Source organism: Perognathus longimembris, chromosome 1 (assembly GCF_023159225.1).
Source record: "Perognathus longimembris pacificus isolate PPM17 chromosome 1, ASM2315922v1, whole genome shotgun sequence".
NCBI classification, from domain to species: domain Eukaryota; kingdom Metazoa; phylum Chordata; class Mammalia; order Rodentia; family Heteromyidae; genus Perognathus; species Perognathus longimembris.
In genome coordinates, this window is record NC_063161.1 from 20,681,572 (window position 1) to 20,701,161 (window position 19,590).

The window sequence follows — 19,590 nt, forward strand, 5'->3', positions numbered from 1 at the left end:
TGAGGATCGCCATTCAAAGCCAGCCTGCGCAGGAAAGTCTGTGAGACTCTTACCTCCAGTTAACCACCTGAAAACTGAAGTGGTGCTGTGGCTCAAGTGGTAGAGCTCAGGGATAGTGCACAGGCCCAGAGTTCAAGCCCCACAACCGACCAAAAAGTACAGAAACGGAATTGTCACTTTTTACTTAATGTGTATTCATAGTCCTAATTTTACAGTACTTTTTTCTTTTTGCAATTTGGGTAAGATTCTCCATTGTTTTTACAAGATTTATTTTTCAAACCAGTAGGAATAAGTAAGAGCCAGTGTTATGACTGAACTTTCCATAGAACTTAAGGGAATCAAGAAGTGGCCAAAGGAGAGATTGGAACCTGGCAACTGTATTGGGCCTATGCACCTATTTTTCTTGGCCTAAACTGAGTGGTTGACTAAAACAGTTTGAATTTGATGCTAGTACTTCTAACACTAGAAATTCACATGAAAATATAGGATTAGTAATTTTCACATCATCTGAAAATCTAGTACTAGTTGAACTAATCCACCTTTGTGCCTGGCACCTACTAGGGGGGACTGAGAGGAGTCTTCAAGAACATTGCCATTCTCTTGGTCTCCAGTTTGCTAATGTTCCCTCTGGTCGGTCCACTTGTTCCTTAATGTGCTCATGTTTCCCTGTATGCCCTTGACTTTGTAGCTCTAGCTGTTTTGCCTACTACTGGATGGTGAATGACAAGAGGCTTTCCCTTGAGAACTTTGTTTATAATCTGAGGTAGGCAGGGGGCCTGGGGCCTTTACAAGTAGTTGCAGCTCTGTTGTGAAGAAGGAAAGTACTTAGAGAGGCTACTTCTGGATGGAGCCAGATGAACACTTTCAGGCAGAGGGAACAGCACGTACAAAGCTCTGGGAGAAACAAGGATCTGTACCTATTGATAGATTCTTGAAAATTACTTCAGTACAAGTTTTTCTGAGATGCTGGGGTATTTATATGAGCATTTTAGTTTTTGTTTTGTTAGGTTATAGTCTACTTTGCCATGATTTGCTTCCAGTTACCTTTGGTCCTATCAGAGTCTACCTAGTAAGATCTTATAGCTAATGTACACAGAATTTAAACCTTATTCTAAACCAGAAATGTACATGTAAAATGTCAGGTGCATTTAAAGATTAAATACAAATAATTATATGAAAGCCACAGGTACGAGTTTTTTTTTTAAAGCAAAGTATGGAAGATTGTGTGTCCTACACAAAAACATTATTATAAACTAAGCACTGATGTTTTTACACCTGTAATCCTAGCTACTCAGGGGGCTGAGATATGAGGATCAAGGTTCAAAGCCAGCCTGGGCAGCAAAGTCCATGAGAATCATCTCCAGTTAACCACCAAGAAGCTGTGGCTCAAGTGGTAGAGCACCAGCATTGAGAGAAAAAGCTCAGGGAGAGCTCCCAGGCTCTCTGTTCAAGCCCAAGCACCCCTGTCCCCTCAATAAACCCACTTAGGCAAGTAGAATTAAATGGCGCCATGGAAACAATATAACTTACTTTTAAGTTCAGTAGCCATCAAAAAAACGACATAATGAGCAATAGGGAACCTAATTTATGTGATAGTTTATCCAATAATGTATTGAGGATGGCAGCAACATTATTTAGCATGCTTAAGGAAATATATTGGGATTTATACTTAAATAGCAAAAGCAGATGGATGTAATCATCTGAAAGAATAAAAATCTGTAATCCACCACTTTGTTTCCTAACTGTATACTCTTTCCTTCATTTTCCATTGTATCACTGAGTCTGGGGAAAGTTTTGTTCTAAAAGTTGACTTTGCTGTAACTTTGTATGGTACGGATTGGGGAAGTTACCATTGCTACATGAAAGACTTGCTGTAAAATATCTAAAATATGGCATTCGGCATTTTTGGGTTCTTTCCTCCAATTTTGTAATGGCCACCCTTAAGCTGATCTCATTTCACATGTGCATGTTGATGTGTCATTTATAATGAAGACTTGGTTCCAAACCCAGTTTCTGTTGAATTGTTTCTGTAAAATTTTCAATTTCTTGCGGAACAGTGTTTAGATCTTAGTTTCATTACATTTTAAAGGTACACTTTTAGGGTACTAATGAGCTATAACATTTCTGTCAACCATTTGTGTATGAAACAAAAATGCCAGAAATCAGAGATTAATAACTTTGTGCTTAACATCTAGAATATTTAGCACAACTCTTTTAATATCTGGGTCTGTTCTGGCCTACCATGAGCTTGCTTTTGAAATGTGGTCTAGATTAAATTTCAGTAGTTCTCAAGAAGTCTGGCTTAAATTCATGAGTAAACTACTCATGAATATAACCAGATACCTGTAATCCCAATACTTGGTAGGCAGAAGTAAAAGGATTACAAGTTTAAAGGCCAGCTATATGTAGCAAGAGCCCATTTTGAAAACTCAAACAGAAAACATGTTGGTTGTGCCAGTTTTTGTGATGCTTGGGGATGAATCCAGTGCTGTGCCTTTCATGTGCCTCATTTCTGATCTGTAGGCCCTTCTCTCTCTCCCCCCTGGCTGTACCAGCTGTTTTGTCAGACCGTGTGGCTAAACCATAGGAGTAGGCCATGCTTTTGCAGTTCCCACATCTAAACTAATAAACAGTAAATATGGGCTTTGTGAAAAACAAGTCTGTCTCAACTACACATTTCAGTCACTGTAGCTAACTTAGCATTCATAGATAATTGGTAAACAGACCTCTCAGTAATTTTTCACCCACCTAAAGTACTGTATAGCCCACAAACTTAGAAAGTCTGGCTGTAGGCTAGGCATTGATCTCTTATAACTGTGAGCCCAATGTATCTTTTCTCCAGTTATGCGGGCACATTGTTGTTACTCAGATAAGGACTAAATTGTTATTTTCTTCTGTCAATATTTGTGTATTTTGCCTACAGAGCATTTATCAAGACTAATTTTTTTTTTTCATATAAAAGATACAAAAGCTGGACACAGGTGGCTTGTGCCTGTAATTCTAGCTATACAGGAGGCTGAGATCTGAGGATTGCAGTTTGAAGCCAGGAAAAGTCCATGAGACTATCTCCAATAAACTACTAAAAAAAAGCTGGAAGTGGACCTGTGGCTCAAGTGGTAGCGTGCTGGCCTTGAGCAAAAGCAGCCCCGGGACAGAGCCTAGGTCCAGAGTACAAGCCCTAGGATCACCCCCCCTGCCCCCCCACCAAAAAAACTTGAAATTCAGTCTAACTGTGGTGGCTCACACCTGGGTGTTTTTTTTTTGCTTTTGTTTTTAATCTTTATCAGGAGGCTGAGCTGTGGAGATCTAGGTTTCTAGCCACCCTGGGCAGGAAAACTGGGTGGTGGCGAAACAGGATTGCAGTCCCAGCTGGCTCCGGCAGAAAGATTCTACTCAAAATAAGTAAATAAGGGCTGGTAGCATGGCTCAAGTGGTAAGGACCCCCTGCATAGTAAAAAGGCAAGGCTAAGAAAATTTTTTTTTGAGAAAAAAAAACATTGAAAATTATATAGAGAAACCCGTTCTTACACTTTTCAGTATATGGAAACAATTTTGTTTCTTAAGTTCTGCAACACATCTTTTAACTATATTTTGATTGTATAACTTGTCTATTTGTTGACAAGATTGCCAGAATTGCTAATGTTGGATGAAAGGGTTTTAAATATAGTTAATAGTTACTGCTTAATTACATCCCAAAGAGCACACACCTGGTATCACTTTTGATGTCTATGTAATGATGATTGACCATTATTACCCTTCTGTTGCTGCACATTTATTCTCATGTTTTTTTGTGCTTTTTGTACATAAATCTGTCTCCACATTCTTGTACATGTTATTTCGTCAAAAGGCATATTTTAAGGATTAGTACACATTGATAGCTAAATAAATGTGATTAAACTCGGTAATTTGGCTATGGAATAAAAGTTAAGAGGGCTTGTCATGATGTCCAGTGAGTAGTTCACTTACAAAATAGTTTCAAGAATAGATTCAAGTATTAAGAGAAATTTAAGATTCAGCTCCTAGTATTTGGATCATTGCTATGTGTACTTACAGCTAATCTGAATATGAAGTGCAGTCCAGCCCCAGAATGCAGGGTAGCAATTTGACTTTTGTTGTATTATAGCTCTGTATTACCTGTTACACGTTTTATGGAAATAGTTCTTGAATTTTATAAATTCATATGTAAAGCTAAACATTAGCTTAGTGTCCCCAGTGCTAGGCCATGAGCAAAATGCATCATCTGCGATAAAACTACACAACCACTGTAGCAAGTAACTGTGGTTAACCAGATTAGTTTGAAGAGACCAGTAGAGAATCCTAAAATAGGATTCTCTAGGCACTAAGATTCTTCTTTGCTCAAATTAACAGTCCTTAACAGACACAACCTCAGGAGAATTCAAAATGTAGCAGGGTGTTGGTTCTTTCAAGACTGCTAATGCAGGTGTGTGCCACAGCCACACCTTATTGGTAGGTAGGTTCTTTTAACTCAGTAATCTCATCGTTATAATGCTGGTTTGTGTGGACAAGGGCTGTGGTTAAGTTGAATGGGTTGAGGACTGTTATGAACTAAACCCACATTGAGCAATGCATTTTGCACCGGAATGCGTAACTACATGCGTGTCCTTTACACTAATAAACTGGATTTTTCACAGATGTATTAAAAACAAAAACCCCACAAAGATCACGTTCCAATTTTTATTTGATGTTTCAAATGTAGAAAAGTCAAGATTCTTACACCAGTCAGAATGAGACCATCTCAAAATGAGGCCATGCAAAGTAATTCAGAATGTGTACAGCAATCATTTCTCCTCTTCAGTTTTGCTGCCATATACAATGAATGGTACGACAGGAAATTGGATGGCATGTGCTTACTTGAGAAATTGCATCTCTAACAACAAGAACATGCAAGGGCAGTTTCTACTTTGTAGACCAATTTACAATAACGACTTCCTGTTGAATTTATGAAGCACATGGAAATTTAGCTGCCCATTTTTACTCAACAAACCCACAAATAAGCGTGGCTGTTGGCCTCATCTGCTAACTCTGAAGGACTAAGACAGATATTGCTATCTTTGAACAGATTCATCTGTTTAGCCTGAGAATGTCAGCTTTTAATAGAATTTTCCTTGGAGCTTTTCTTAGGGTTCCAGAAGAGTTGTGAATTTTTTGAGTTGCACAGACTAAGGCCATGGTTTTCTAAATAGTACTGGAGAAAATCCTGACAAGTGCACTGTTTGTCTGACTGTTTCTGACCAAAGAAAACTATACAACAATATTTATAGGCTAAAAGATGATTGACACTAATACTGTACATATTTTACATGACAATACACAACCCGAGGGTTTATAAAATAAGTTCATGCATTATTACCTCTAAGAATATCATGTACAAGATGGATCCCTCCTTAAGATGTGATAGCATTTCAGGTGGAAGCAATCTTATTTACAAAAACAATCCAGTTCCTGTTGTGTTAGGTATGTAATTTAAAGAAGTTAGAGATTAGAGAAAAAATCTTAGTCCATTGGTAATTGATAGAAAGTATCAATTTGTCAGATTTAAAAGGTCTCATTTAAAAAAAAAAAAAAGAACAACCAGAATATGTAAGGTCTGTACAAAGAAAAATACAAAAATCTTGGATGATCCAAGTTTATTACACTACATAGTTCAGAATGGAACATTATTGGTTAGGGTTTTCTACTTTATTCATTTCATTGACAGCACTAGTTTGTGAACTAATGTTTATATTTATTTAGTTCAGCTGCATTTATGGCACAAGATCTCATTTTCAAAATGGCACCAATTTTCCTTAAGTGTAAGGACTATTTTTAGCAGCAATTATGTATTTAAAAGGTTAACAACTTACAGAGCAAATAGCTATACTTTTTCTATTTTATACTTGCCAGTTACAATATTTACAAATGGCTAACAATGCCTACATAAAAATGACCTTTCACTCTCCCTCATCTATATCTTAGTCAAAGTCCTTTTCCTTCCTCCTTGTTTTTGATCCCATTGGGGAAGAACATGAGATTCAGATCAGGGACGTAGGTATTTTATGGGATGCCTGATTTGAGGGAGAATAAGACAAGTATAAGATGAAGTAATTCTTAATTTGGGTATGTTCCACTACCCCAAAAGTTCTGTGACAAACAGTACTTAGTGACAACCCAGAAAAGAAGACTCTTAAATCTTCAGCCTGAAACAGCTGAAAGTCTGGAAAGCCATTTTACTCACTGATGCAGTCATCACTGACTAGCACTGAATATTAGATTCCCAATTATGTGAATTGTGTGAAGGTGTCACTAAATTAGAAGACCGAAAATTCATTTTAAGAATTAAATTGAGGGAAACGTACTGCATAAATGAGGAATTATAAAGAACTGGCAATTAACTGAGCATGCTAAATGGATTCCATGAATAAGTTTTCAAGATAGGGCATACTTTCTACATGCATTTTGCCAAAAAATATTTATATATAATTTCCCTAAAACATAACTCCATAGTTACATTTCATGTTAAACTACTATGGTATTTCGGGGCAAATAGCTATACTATTAGGTTGGTAGTGATGTAATAATACTAGCTGTGAGCATCCAGCCCCAGGAGGTGGTGAATTCCTGAAAATAGCGAATCAAATCCTTTTTATTGGACCATACAGAAATAGCTCATGCCTGAAATCTTCTGAAGTTTGGGGAGGGATGTTTCTTTAATACCAAGACTGGGTGTGTATGAGTAAGACACCAATTTGGGGGAAAATATACCTATAAGCAATTTGATCTGACTAATAAACCAGACTGATGTCAATGACCAAAACAAAAACTTATGTGAAAAACAGCAACTAAAATAACAGGTGGGGCACAGTTAAGGCATCTTAAAAAAAAAAAGTCCCACATGGCTTTGGCTTCTTAAAATATTTTTACACTATTTTGTTTTGAAAGACTTGAAAGCATCTGAAACACATGCAAATTTGTTTGAAATCCCTGCATGGCAAATTCAGACAGTTTGCGTCATTCAGATGTCTCCCAAAGAAAGTGAAAAAGCCTCTCCCCAAGAGATTATACGTGGTGGAGAGGGCCTCCAAATTCTCTCTATCTTATGCCAGGTGGCACCCCAGAGGTCTGTGTAGCAGTCACAAGCAAGGCATTATTATCTGGAAGGGAAGGGACTGCGGAGTTTCCATTGGTTGGGGAACAGCCAAGCTTTAGTTTTTCCAGGTACTCTGCATGTACAGGTTTATGACACTGGAGAACTTTGATTGCATCTTCTATTTTGAACCACTCTCTCTTCCTTCCTAGAGAACAGTATGACATTGGTTACTATTAAAGCCAATTTTAAGAAGCTACATCCAATCAACATTGTCCCCTTCACTAACCCTTACCCCCAAAGTAATGTTTTTTTTTGGCCAGTCCTGGGCCTTGAACTCAGGGCCTGAGCACTGTCCCTGGCTTCTTTTTGCTCAAGGCTAGCACTCTGCCACTTGAGCCACAGCGCCACTTCTGGCTGTTCTCTGTATATGTGGTGCTGGGGAATCGAACCCAGGGCCTCATGTATACAAGGCAAGCACTCTTGCCACTAGGCCATATCCACAGCCCCCAAAGTAATGTTTTAAGAAGCAAATAAGGGAAGAATTTCAAAGCAATAACTAATATGCAAATAGTTATTGTCCCTTCTCTAAAAACAAAACAAAAAAACCCAAAAGTAACAAGATGGAAACTGGATATAAGTACATAGTGAATGAAGAGAATTGAAATAGCCAAAGGATCAGGAACTCACCTATATTAACAGAGTCTTCCCAATCTTCTAATATCTCAGTTACTGTAAGAACATAAACATACGTTCTGTGCTTTCGGTCTTGGTTCTGCTTGAATAGAAAAAGGAAAGCATTTTAATTACAGCAGTTAGGAATTAAGTGTCTTTTCAGAGGAGAAATCAGTGTTGATTAGTATACTGTTGACTAGCAAAGCCTATGTCCCAGTGCAGGCTACTAAGTCAGAATCTAGCAAAATGAATTTATAAAAAACATTTAAAGGACCAGGACAAAAAAGAATCTGGGCCAGGTGCCAGTGGATCAAATATGCAATCCTAGCTACTCAAGAAGCTGAGATCTGAGGATTGTTGTTTGAAGCCAGCCGGGACAACAAAGTCTATGACTTTTATCTCTGATTTAACTACCAAAAAAAAAAAAAAAAAAGCAAGAAGTGGACTTGTGGCTCAAATGACAGTGCTAACCTCAGGGAAAGCTCCCAATGCCCTTCATAGCCCTGAATTCAACCTCCAGGATCTGCATCAAAACAAGCCGTAGGGTAGTGATTGCCTCCAAAACAAAAAATAGGCCAGGTGCCAGTGGCATACACCTATAATCTTTGCCACTCAGTTGGCTGAAATCTGAGGACCAAAGTTCAAAGCCAGTCCAGACAGTAAAGTTAGACTCTCACCCAATTAACTACCAAAAACTTGGGAGTGAATGTGTGGCTCAGGTAGTATAGAGAGCCTTGAGTGAAAAACAAGAAGCCCCAGTACTGGCACGACACCGACACACAAAAGTTAAGAGAACTATTAATTTGGTTACAATTTCAGTATATGGAAATAAGCATACACATATAGAAAGGTACTTTTAAGGCAATTAAAATTTCCTCCAATAAAATAATGTAAATGTTCTTCAAAGACCTGTCTGGATATTGACAAATACTTGTACCATGGCATTAAAATTACAGGAAAAAAACAAACCCTGCTTTTCAGTTTTACCAGGAGATGGTGCTGTGGAGCTGTTTAAAACAAATAGTGCATTCTAGATTTCTGAATGACACCTTAAATACTTTGATAATTATTGTACTCTCTGATGAACATCATCAATTCTACAAGTACTGCACAAACAGGATTTATATCCTAAAGGCTTAAAAATAAAACGCAAACGGTTCATCTAGTACAGCTTGGGTCTAGACCTGACTGCCCTGCTCTTACCCATTTTCCATGTTGTATCAGGACTTTCAAATTCTCTCCCAAGAAATTCCATCTGGCCTTAGTCAGTATGAGATCATACAGAAGTGAATTCCATCATTTTAGCATCTAGTCTATGAAACTGCATTTGTGGCTTCATAGGCCCTTTAGGGATAGTATTGTACATGCACTATCAAGCCATGTAAATGCTGTATTTATTGTCCTCCTTTCTAACCCTTATGCTAACTTGCTACTGATAGTTTTACAGAAATGTATGGTTCATTTTAGGAAGCTGCCACAGACTAACTACTTAGGAAGATATCATGAATTCTATTAGTAGCAAAATGAAGACTACTTTTGTAACTCACCTCAAATATGCCCAGGAGTCTGCCTAATTTTCCTTTGACTCCAGCCTATTAAAAAAAAATTGAGATATAAAATACTTATCTTCTCATAATAGTAAACAGTGACAACTTGCATGTTAATACAATTCTAGGAACTCCTACATTGATTTTTAGTCTATTTTTTGAGGTAGAGAGAACATTCTTGTGATTGGTCTTTGTATCTTTTTTTCAGGGTTGCCTAGTAAGTACCTTTTCTGTGCAACAGAAAACCTGCCTGGTAACCCCCCAAAACTGTGTGTGAAAGGCATCTTACCTCCTCATAAACTTCCCTCACAGCAGCACCGCCGGGCTCCTCCTCTGGCTCCATCCCTCCTCCTGGGACAATCCATTGGTCTGGGTAACGACTGCTACTCACCAGCAGCACCTGCAAAACCCATAGTAACTAACCATGTCTTCTTTCTGGTTTGAGAAACACTGAGTACAAGTAGAATTCCCAAACCTTTGTGAGGTTAGTAACTCGATTCTAGATTAATCTATAGTTAAATATTGAAATTAGTAAGTGTAAAAAAAAGCAGCTGGCTGAAAGCATGGTGTAGGCTGAAGTCAAAATTCAGCACTGACAGGTTCACATTAGTACTCATTCTGTTCCTAATGAAATCGTTTAAACAACTGGAGTCAAGTCATAACACTTTCCAATAAAAGCAGATGCTTGGTTTATTAGGCAGAGTTAAATACACAGTTGGTCACACCAGTTAATTCTTTAGCCAGGGACTCTAGTTATTCTTCCAAATAAGGACATATGGATGCTATAGGCAGGTCACTGATAAATGTTGAATATGTGGAAGATAGCAAATGGGCTAGGTTAGGTTGAACCATAAGTTGAAAATAAAAAAGCTAGCTGGGTAGCTGGTGGCTCATACCTATAATCCTAGCTACGCAAGAGACTGAGTGAGATCTGAGGATATTGGTTCAAAACCAGCTTGGGCAGGAAAGTCCAGAAGTGGCACTGTGGCTCAAGTGGTAGAGCACTACCACTGAGCTAGCTACATACCCACAGTTTAATAATCCCCGGCGTGGGCAGTGATTCTTGACAAGCATGCCAGCTGTTCTATCTCCCCAGCTCCCTTCCACCAGAGTTGCTGCCACACCTCCACAATTCATAGGCAGCAAAGGTCTCTCCTCTTGCCTAAGTGGAACCCAACTTTCCTCAACCATAGAGTTTCAGGCCGACTGTAGTCCCACAATTCCTACCTTTCCTCCTAAACCCTCAATAGGCCGTTAGAAGCCAAGAACACCTATTGAGGCACACAACTCCATCAGTTATAGGACATCAGTATCAAAACCAGAAACTAGAGTGAGAGTTAAACAAATTCAGTAGTACCAGAGGACAAAGTTTGCACATGACCCACAATGATGGGCTATAAGCGACCTTTCAGTGTATCAGCTTCCTTGTCTATAAAGAGAAATAACTGTCCTTACAAGATTAAGTACCTTAGATCCTGGCTTAGACAGTCAGTCACTACTGGCCATTAACAGCTCTGTTCTCCCAGCTATTGAGTTCAATCAGCTTACCAAGAATTAAGAGTTGTTCCAAATGGTGCCAGTTGTACTTGTTTCATAACCAATGAGAAGGGATAGCACGAGTACAGAGATTACAAAGACTGCAGAAGTCAGGTATTGGTGGCTCATACTGTAAGGCACTACTCAGGAGGCTCAAATCTGAGCATCGAGGTTCAAAGTTGGCCCAAGGCAGGAGAAAGTCCATGAGACTTAACTATAATTAACCACTAAAAAGCTGAAAGTAGAGCTGTGGCTCAAGTGGTAGAGTACCAACTTTGAGTGAAAAGCCAAAGTGAGAGCATGAGACCCTGAGTTCAAGCCCCAGTACTGATAGACTACAGAGATTCACTAAAGGTGGGCTACTCAAAACAGTATGGGTGAGACCACTGTGAAAGATTGGGGTGGGAGGAGTGAAGTTCTAATGTTAACCACTAGTAGCCATTTATTCTGGTCACTTCAGTGTGGGCTAGGGATGACTTTGTTATATGGCTGGATCAAATTCTTTATAATTCTGTGCCCTTTAAGAATCTTCCTTAATAGAACAGAATAGTGCAGGTGGCTAGCCACCTACAAGAACAACCTTATTTATTATTAGTAAAGGAGTTTCAAAATCATCCATACTCAAAGTATGAGTTCTGAAATATGAAATTCTAAGTGTTACTCGACTGAGGTCAATGATTACATCTCAATTCCTCAAGACAGGCTTTAAGAGCCAAATTACATTAAGGTTAATGATGCTGGAAAGTCTATTACTGTAGTCTGTGTCAGCTTTTCTGAAGTAACATTTAAGCCTCAGATTTAAAACCAAATCTGCATAGGACGTCAACAAATGATTAGTTTTCTTCCAGAAGTCAGTCAGAGAACCTCTTTATGGTTCATCATCTTCCTTTCATAAATTACAGAAAGCCCCATATGACAGCTCTATATAGGTTTTAGGTGGTAACTTACACTATTTCAAGAATTTATCATTAAAATAAATTTGGTGGGCCACTAGTAACTCTTATCTACAATCCTAGCTACTTAGGAGGCTGAGATCTGAGAATCATGATTTAGAAACCAGCCTGGGAAAGCCCCTGAGACTCTTAGCTTGAATTTACTAACAAAAAGTCAGAGGCAGAGCTGTTGTTCAAGTGCACAGCACTAACTGTGGCCAAAAAAGCTTAGGGCTAACACCCAGGCCCTGAGTTCAAGCCCCCAAACTAACAACAAAAATAAATATGATCAAATGAAGCTCAAAGCTATCTTTAAAACCCTTGATTAATTTTAATAATTACTATTTGTTACAGACCAAGATTAACATCTAAACTAGCCTAAGAAGATTTGTTAGTATTTATCATTTGGTGGTGACAGATTTGAAATCTGATTAAGCAAACCTGCAAATGGAATCCCTACATTCTCTTTACCACTAAATCCAGTGTGTCCTGAGCTCTGCAGCTTTCTCAGGCTTTTTGAAGCTCTAGAGCTGAATGTTTACCATGCCATCAGCATCATGTGGGCACTTAAATTAAGAAAAAATAAAGTTCAGTTTCATCTAGTTATATTTCAAGTACTACATACATCAACAGCATCTTAAAGGCACTTCCTTCTCAGATGAGGCAAACATGACTGTTATCCACTTATAATCTTCAAACAATTTGATTCTTCCCATTAGAAACAAAGAATAATGAAAACGGGCTCACAAGACATCCCAAATAAAACTTCTTTACAATCTTTAGATAGAGTATAGTCTACCTTCTGTCTAACAGATAGTAATTCAGCTTTAGCACTGATTTTGCTTCCTGTTCAAATTATGATTCTGAACAAGGTTATGGTTATAGGTTATGAACACAGACATTTTTCCTCAAAGCACTCACACCCTTGGAGATGGGGTAGAGGGAGAAAGTGATATAGAAGACTAGTATTTTTTTTGGCTGAAACTGGTAAGAAAATATAGACCTCTGTAAATCTATACTGACAAGAAACCTATACATAGCTTGGATATGTGATGTAGCCTAAGCCAATAACTTAGTGTTTGTTCAAGAGTCTTCTGACATTCCAAAACGTTGTCCAAATCAGTGGCTTCAAACCTATCTTTCCAAAATGAAGATCAGTTAGCATAAATGTTTACTAGCCATGTTAGACCAAGATATGAGAATCATGGTTCAAAGACGCCCAGTGAGGAAAGTCTGTGAAACTCTTATCTCCAATAAACTACCCAGAAAAAGCTGGAAGTGGTGCTATGGCTCAAGTGGTAGAGTGTTAGCCCTGAGCATCAATAAGCTCAGGGACAGCACCCTGGCCAGAGTTTAAAAAAATGCTGCTCAGGATCCAGGTTTGTAGTTATACTCTCCACTTTTGCTTCAACTTTCACCTCTAAAAACACTAATGGGGGCTAGGGATATGGCCTAGTGGCAAGAGTGCTTGCCTTGTATACATGAGGCCCTGGGTTCAATTCCCCAGCACCACATATACAGAGAACAGCCAGAAGTGGCGCTGTGGCAGCAAAAAGCCAGGGACAGTGCTCAGGCCCTGAGTCCAAGCCCCAGGACTGGCCAAAAAATAAAAAAATAAAATAAAAACACTAATGGTCATTGTCAGCCTCTAGAAACAGCCACTACATATGGACATTTCTGTTCAAGGGTAAGGAGGAGTCCAGGTAATCCAAGAGATTATTTTATGAATTGAAACTACTCAGAGAAAACAACCTGGGGTTACTGTTCCTTCTTCCCACATTATAGTGAATCAGGATATCATGAACGGTTAAAACTATGAGTTAACTTACTTGTCCCTATGGCTATTTCAGAAGAATTTACTCAAAAGTAGGCCAGCAGCAAACCAGGAACATCTGCAAACTGCCATTTGAAAAGACTGCATGCAGGTTCGGAGCGAGTGGATGGCTCACACCTGAAACTCCAGCTACAGGGCAGAGGGAGCAGACCTCAGCTTGAGGCCAGCATGGGAAAGGTAAGTGGTACTCCCATCTTAACAAGCTGGACCTTACTTGAACTTGAAACCCTGAGTTCAAATCCAGCACTGCCAAAGAGGGGGGAAAAAGACTACAGGTTATACAATGGTTTTATCAGTACACACACACGAATATGTAATACACACATATTGTAACACATACATATAAATAGCTATCAGTAGGCAAATTAGCATTATCTTTTTAGACTATAGAGACACTGAAGATAAAAAAAAATGTTCCTACTACCAAGATTTGCTTAAGTCAAAGCAGGATGTGATTGATGCATTGGTTGAAGTTTCTCCTAGCACACTCATGTTCTGAAATGATGGGGTAAGCCTTTTTACAATTAGGGAAAGCCTCAATGATATACTAAAACCCCAAAAGGGGGGGGGGGGGCAAGATGCCAATCCTATAGAAGTGGTTTCCCTTCAAGTGGCTTGTTTAGTGGCCTAAAAAAGTCCTTCCTGAGTTCTAGAAGAGCTGTGCCCCAGATTAGTGGCCTTTCCCTATGTTTCAAACCCCAGCACTCAGGCTTGAGGCAGGAGAATTTCACATTTGAGGCCAGTGGGGATAACACAGTGAGAACACTGTCTGCTTTGAGCTGGGTATCTCAGTGGCAGACACTTGCTAGCATTTACAAAGTCCAGGGTTTGAGTTCCAGCCCAAGGAGGGGGAAAACTCTTTAAAAAGGCACAAACTAAAAAAGGCTAGTACTTTTGACAAAATGGTCTCCATTTGAAGCAAATATCCTCAACACTTAAATATCAGGGAAGTACAAATACACATAATTTTAAGTATAAATACACTACATGGAGTTTGTACTACTAATATTTCTGACTGGGGTGGTTACTATATTGGGCAGCTCTAGTTATGTTTTGAGACACTTTCCCACCAAGTCTTGTTTTAATGTAAGATTCTGTACAGCTTGGACTTTCCCAATAAATCCACCCCCTAAAGCAGACTATGGGGAGAAGATGCAGCCCTGGGCTCCAAAAGGTTGAAAGCTAATTAGTGCAACACACCTATGACACAGACATGTAACTGCACCTACATTCTACTTGTAAGATCTAGTCATTTACTATATCTTCCCTAGCATTTGACCCCCTACTTTGCTGTCAGATCACTGCTATGATTGAAGGCCTCTAAAATGGAAATGCTTGAACCAGAGTCCCTTTTCTTGCCTTCCACTTGAGATATACTTCTAGCTCACTGCATGTCCTTTTTAAATTAATCATTTGTCAAACCTCCCACTACAGAATGTATTACTTAGCTAAAAAGCTTCATCTTTGCCTCCACCACTGCTCAAATATTTATGCAAATGTGTTCAATGGAACTCACTTTTGGTTACCTATTTATAAAAGAACCCCGGCCGGGGTTCAGCTATTCTATAGGACAATTGTTTGTGGGCTTGTCTGGAAATTCCTTGGGCTCCATAGAAATAACTATCTTGAAAGAAAGGCTGGTCAAACATACATTAAGCTTAGAAACAATAACAAAAAAAGATCTGCCTGCCTGTCACCTGGGGACAAGTTATTGTTTTTTTTTTTTTTTTTTTGGTACCAGTCCTGGGGCTTGAACTCAGGGACTTGATCCTGTTCCTGAGCTTTTGTCCTCAAAGCTAGTACTCTATCACTTGAGCCACAGATCCACTTACAGCTTTTTGGTGTTTGACTGGAGATAAAAGAATCTCATGGACCTTCCTGCCCAGGCTATTTCCAATTATGATCCAAGATCTCAGCCTCTTAAATAGCTAGATTACAGGGTTACAGTTTGCCTAGTGAAACAAGTTACTCTTGTTAACTAATTTGTTATTTTAATTTTTGCCAGTCTCACTATGGTAGCCTAGGATAGCCTCAACCTCAAATGCTGGAATACAGGGTGTGCACAGGTACCATGCCAGGCTCCCTAATATCTTATTCTACAAATATAAAAAACAAAATAAATACCTCACTAGGCAAAAAGTGGTAACATCAAAACATATTTTATGTCCTAGCCAGGGCCTAGGTGCTCTTAATCCAGTAGAAACATTTTTATCCTATATGTAAAGCTAGCAACAGAACTTTCAGCATGGAAAGCAAATTCATGCCTTCCTGGACATCTTACTGCTTTGCTAAGTTTATTCTGTAATTATCATGTAATAAAAAGAGGCTCAACTCTACACACCCACAGAAAGAAGATTCTGAAGAGCTAAACCAGATGTTTTTCGAAAAGCTGGCTGCACATTTCACTTAGAATTCCAGAACCTTCCCTCTGAGCACATCCTCTAACAAGCGGATTTACTTGGCTCCTCAACCTAGAGGGTTATGAGATTTATAGTTTTACATAATGGATTTCTCTGACCCCTCCCCCCCAAACCTTACTTCTTTCTTCACTTTATGTAAGGACACTAGTTTTCAGACTCAACCAGGGGCTATGAATTTAATAATTATTTTATAGCAGGCCCAATTTCCTGGTCTCTCCCCAACTCAAAACCTCCAATTTCTTGGTGCCCACCTTCTAACTCAGATATACTAAGTACTGCGCCCCCCCCCCCAGTAGAAACCATTTCCAAGCACAAATGCTACCTGCTAACTACTTCTGAAACTCTTGTCAGACTTTTGCCACACCCACAATAGGGATCATTCCAGCTACCAAGCCCCTTTTTCCCTAGGGACTAACATTTTTCACATAGCCCAAACTTCCAAGTTCACAATATGACAAGACTTTGAATATAAAACTTCCAGAAAGGCTTTTGAGGTCTCGTTTCCCCAATTCACTCACTCACCACAGCACATTCTCCACTTGCTATGTGCTCTGGGCCAGGCTCTCTGCTAAGAGCCCAGCACATGGTGTGGGGACCAGACCCTGAAATCCCGATTCCACCACTTTCCTGTGTCATTTGGTCAAAGTGCTTTGCAAGGTCTCCTCACTTATAAAACAGGAAAAACCAGCACTACCTCTTAAGTGCTTGAAAGGATCAAATGAATCAAACTTTCCTCTAGCTGAGCCTAGACACACTGGGAATTCCTGATTGCATTATACAACGGTGAGCTAGTCTGACAAGATCCGGATCTATCTAGATCACTGGGGGCTATGCTTCTACACTCCACGTTCGCGTTGCAAGAACACTGCTGTTCCTCCAAAGGTCCCACCCTTTAGCTGAATGCATTTAATGTCTATTTCACTCTACAAATGTTCAACAAAACGAAAATTTCCCCTTTGTTAGCTCATAAATAGATCCATCTCAAAGATAACCTATGTCATGCTTATCAAAACTAGAGGGGGGATCAGCTATGAGGAAGCCATTAAACTCCCATTCTCCAGCTCCGGCCTGGTATTTTATTGGACATTATTGGTTACAGAAGAACTCTGAATGTTAACTCCCCCCCCCCCCCGCCTATTTTAGCAGTAGCAATTGATAAAAAGACTTTTCATCAGCGACCGAATGACGTACTTCTGCCCTCAGCAAATTTTAAAAAAAGTTGAATAAACCGTACCGAAACAAGGAAAAAAAATCATTGTCCAGAGAAAAACCTCTACGGCTTATCGACCCAATATTATAGAGGGCTGACTGCTTCCTCTTCGAACAAAGGCTGTTGGCTTTCCAGATGCCAAGCCAAGCAGCCCAGAAGCCTCCATAAATACGCTGAGAACCAGAGATGACTGACGGCAATGTCCAAGGCTAGCCCATCTGGTCCCTAGGCTGTCACCCCGCATCTTTTGGTGGTCAGAAAACTTTCCAAGAGGTAGGCCTTTTTTTTCTTCTAACGAATCAAATTATTGCACCAACGGCTTGTGTGTTAATGGAGCCACTTACAAGGCAAACTACCCAAACTAGATGGAAGAGGGTCTTTATTTTTCCCCCCCATTTTGCGTTTAATCATCCCAAACCGCAAAGTGCTCCAATATGGCAGGAAAAGGCAAACGAGGCAGCAGGGGCTCGACCGCGGCTCTCGCCATTTCTGCCCTCGGTTAGCAACCCAGCTCTACCGGGCTTCAGACTTCCCCTCGTGAGTCAAGATGGGGACGACTCCCGCTAGGCCAACCCTAAACGCCCCGGGACCTTCCCGGGGACCACGAGGCGTCTCGGGCGCCGTCCTCCGCCGGGACCCCACGGACATCTCGCTCCACCGGGCGAGCTCCTTTGTCTCCTTTATCAATCCAGGCAAAGGAAGGAAGGAATGAGGGCGGAGAGTGAGATTAAAAAAAGGGGGGGGGGGATCAGGGACGGGGCGACTCCCCGCCCAGCTGCGGGCCCCCGGGTCGGGGTGAAGGGCCCCGGCATCCCGCGGCCTCGAGCCCCGTGGAGCCGGCGTGCGCGCCCGCCGTCTCACCTCGTCCTCCTGCTCGCTCCGGAAGCACAGGCACGCCGCCCGCTTCTTGAAGCCCTCGCGGTCGTAAGTCCGCGTCTGGTTGGGCTTGAACTTCATCATAGAGGCGTGTTCCGGGGGCCGCGACAGCTCCGACCGACGCCGTGGGGGCCCGGCCGCCGCCACCCCGCCGAGGAGTCGGGGCGAAAGCGAATCGGGGCTCCGGAGGGATGCGGGAGGCGGGGGGGTGGGCGAGGCGGCGGCGCGGGAAGAGGCAGCGAAGCCGGGTCAGTCTCGGGGTCGATGGCCGCTCCGATGCGGTGCAGGACTCGAGGGCGGGTCACCAGAGCCCGAGGGCCGAGATGGAAGCGCCGCCTCTACCCGGGCGCCCGCCGCTCTCCATGGAGCCCGCCGCCACTGGCCGCCGCTCCCTACTACCACTGCCGCCGCCGCCGCCGCCGCCGCCGCCGCCGCCGCCGCGGGAAGAGCCGGGACCGACGCTCGCGCCACGCCAAGGCAGTTGTGGAGACCGCGCAGGCCGAGCAGCCGAGCCGCGGCGGATGTGCGCCGCCCCCTCCACCGCCGCTGGCTTAAGTCGGGCCCCGGCGCGCGCCACCGCGCCTGCGTGCCCGGACCGTTGCGACGAGGCGGGGAGGAGGGGGCGGGGCTCCGGCCGCCCAGGGGGCGGAGCCCCGCGCCCTCGGCGCGGGTTCGGCTGGGCCTCGAGGCTGGTGCTCGAGCGAGCGTGGAGTGACCGGCCCTGGGTAAAAATGTCGATTCCTGAGGGGAGGCCGCGTCTCCTCCCTCCGTGTAAGTCCCGCGACCTTTCCCAAGTGCACCTCAATATCCTCCCGCGGCCGGGGTGGGGGGTGTCTCTCTACACCCAGACCCTACAAAGTTGCACCCTGGTCAAAAAGTGCCGGAGGTGGTGCAGACGCCCCGGGGCCCTCCCTTCCCCCCACCCCCAGCTCGAGGACACCCGGGAGTGAAGGCCTGGGAAGTTAAGCTTACTGACGGGCTTTGTTTTGTTTTTTCTTTGTTTCCCTGGAAGGAGACTTGAAAGAATTCTCTCCCTCCTTCTCTTCCCCCCCTCTCCTTCTCTTTCCTTCCTTCTTTCCCTCACTTTCTCCTTCCTTCCATCTTTTCCTCCTCTCTTTTTTCTTTCTCCTTTTCTTCTCATCTTTGGTTGGAAATGGCTTGTGTTTTCTTAAAGAGTCAGCTCAAGGTTAAAAATGTCTTTGAGATGGTCCCCATTTTGGAGAGAGAGAGAGATAGAATCTCAGGCCCAGTAATAGGCACAGTGAGTGTTGGGGCCACACCACTAATTAAAATGGACGTTTTTGCCATCCCAAAGCATAGTCTCTTGGGGATTTGGGACAATGTGACACCTCTCAGTGTCACAGAATCGCTGGGTACAAGTTCTGAGGCCCAGAGCGAGGGTACTCTAGAGAGCCTCCAATCCAGAACATCTGCCCTCCCACCCAGCCTCAGGCTGCTTGAGCCTGGAGCACCCAT

The 19,590-nt window shown here is 41.9% G+C and overlaps 2 protein-coding genes across 3 annotated transcripts in view; one reads left to right on the forward strand and one right to left on the reverse strand.

Moving 5' to 3' along the window:
* Positions 1-6,748: 6,748 nt before the first annotated feature.
* On the reverse strand, positions 6,749-18,519 carry Nudt4 (nudix hydrolase 4). Of its 2 annotated transcripts, none has more exons than XM_048358335.1 (5): positions 18,100-18,519; positions 9,596-9,706; positions 9,307-9,351; positions 7,775-7,859; positions 6,749-7,292 (listed from the first exon to the last, which is right to left on the reverse strand). In XM_048358335.1, exons 1-5 carry the CDS (start codon positions 18,196-18,198, stop codon positions 7,090-7,092), a joined length of 543 nt encoding a protein of 180 aa, XP_048214292.1. In that variant the 5' UTR covers positions 18,199-18,519; the 3' UTR covers positions 6,749-7,089. The 2 variants fall into 2 exon arrangements, with proteins under 2 accessions (XP_048214292.1, XP_048214287.1); XM_048358330.1 differs by having other exon boundaries at positions 7,775-7,862.
* Positions 18,306-19,590, forward strand: part of LOC125347458 (formin-like protein 5) — a 31,798-nt gene continuing 30,513 nt past the window's right edge. Inside the window, exon 1 of the mRNA XM_048340567.1 lies at positions 18,306-18,885. Coding sequence (XP_048196524.1) covers positions 18,306-18,885 — 580 coding nt within the window. The remainder of the gene's footprint in view (positions 18,886-19,590) is intronic.

Coding starts and splice junctions, on each gene's coding strand:
- Nudt4 (XM_048358330.1), bottom strand. CDS start 18,198: ATGATGAAGTTCAAGCCCAACCAGACGCGGACTTACGACCGCGAGGGC. Junction 7,863..9,306: donor GACTCCTGGGCATATTTGAG/GTGAGTTACAAA, acceptor TTTCTATTCAAG/CAGAACCAAGACCGAAAGCA. Junction 7,293..7,774: donor GGAAGACTCTGTTAATATAG/GTGAGTTCCTGA, acceptor ACTGTTCTCTAG/GAAGGAAGAGAGAGTGGTTC.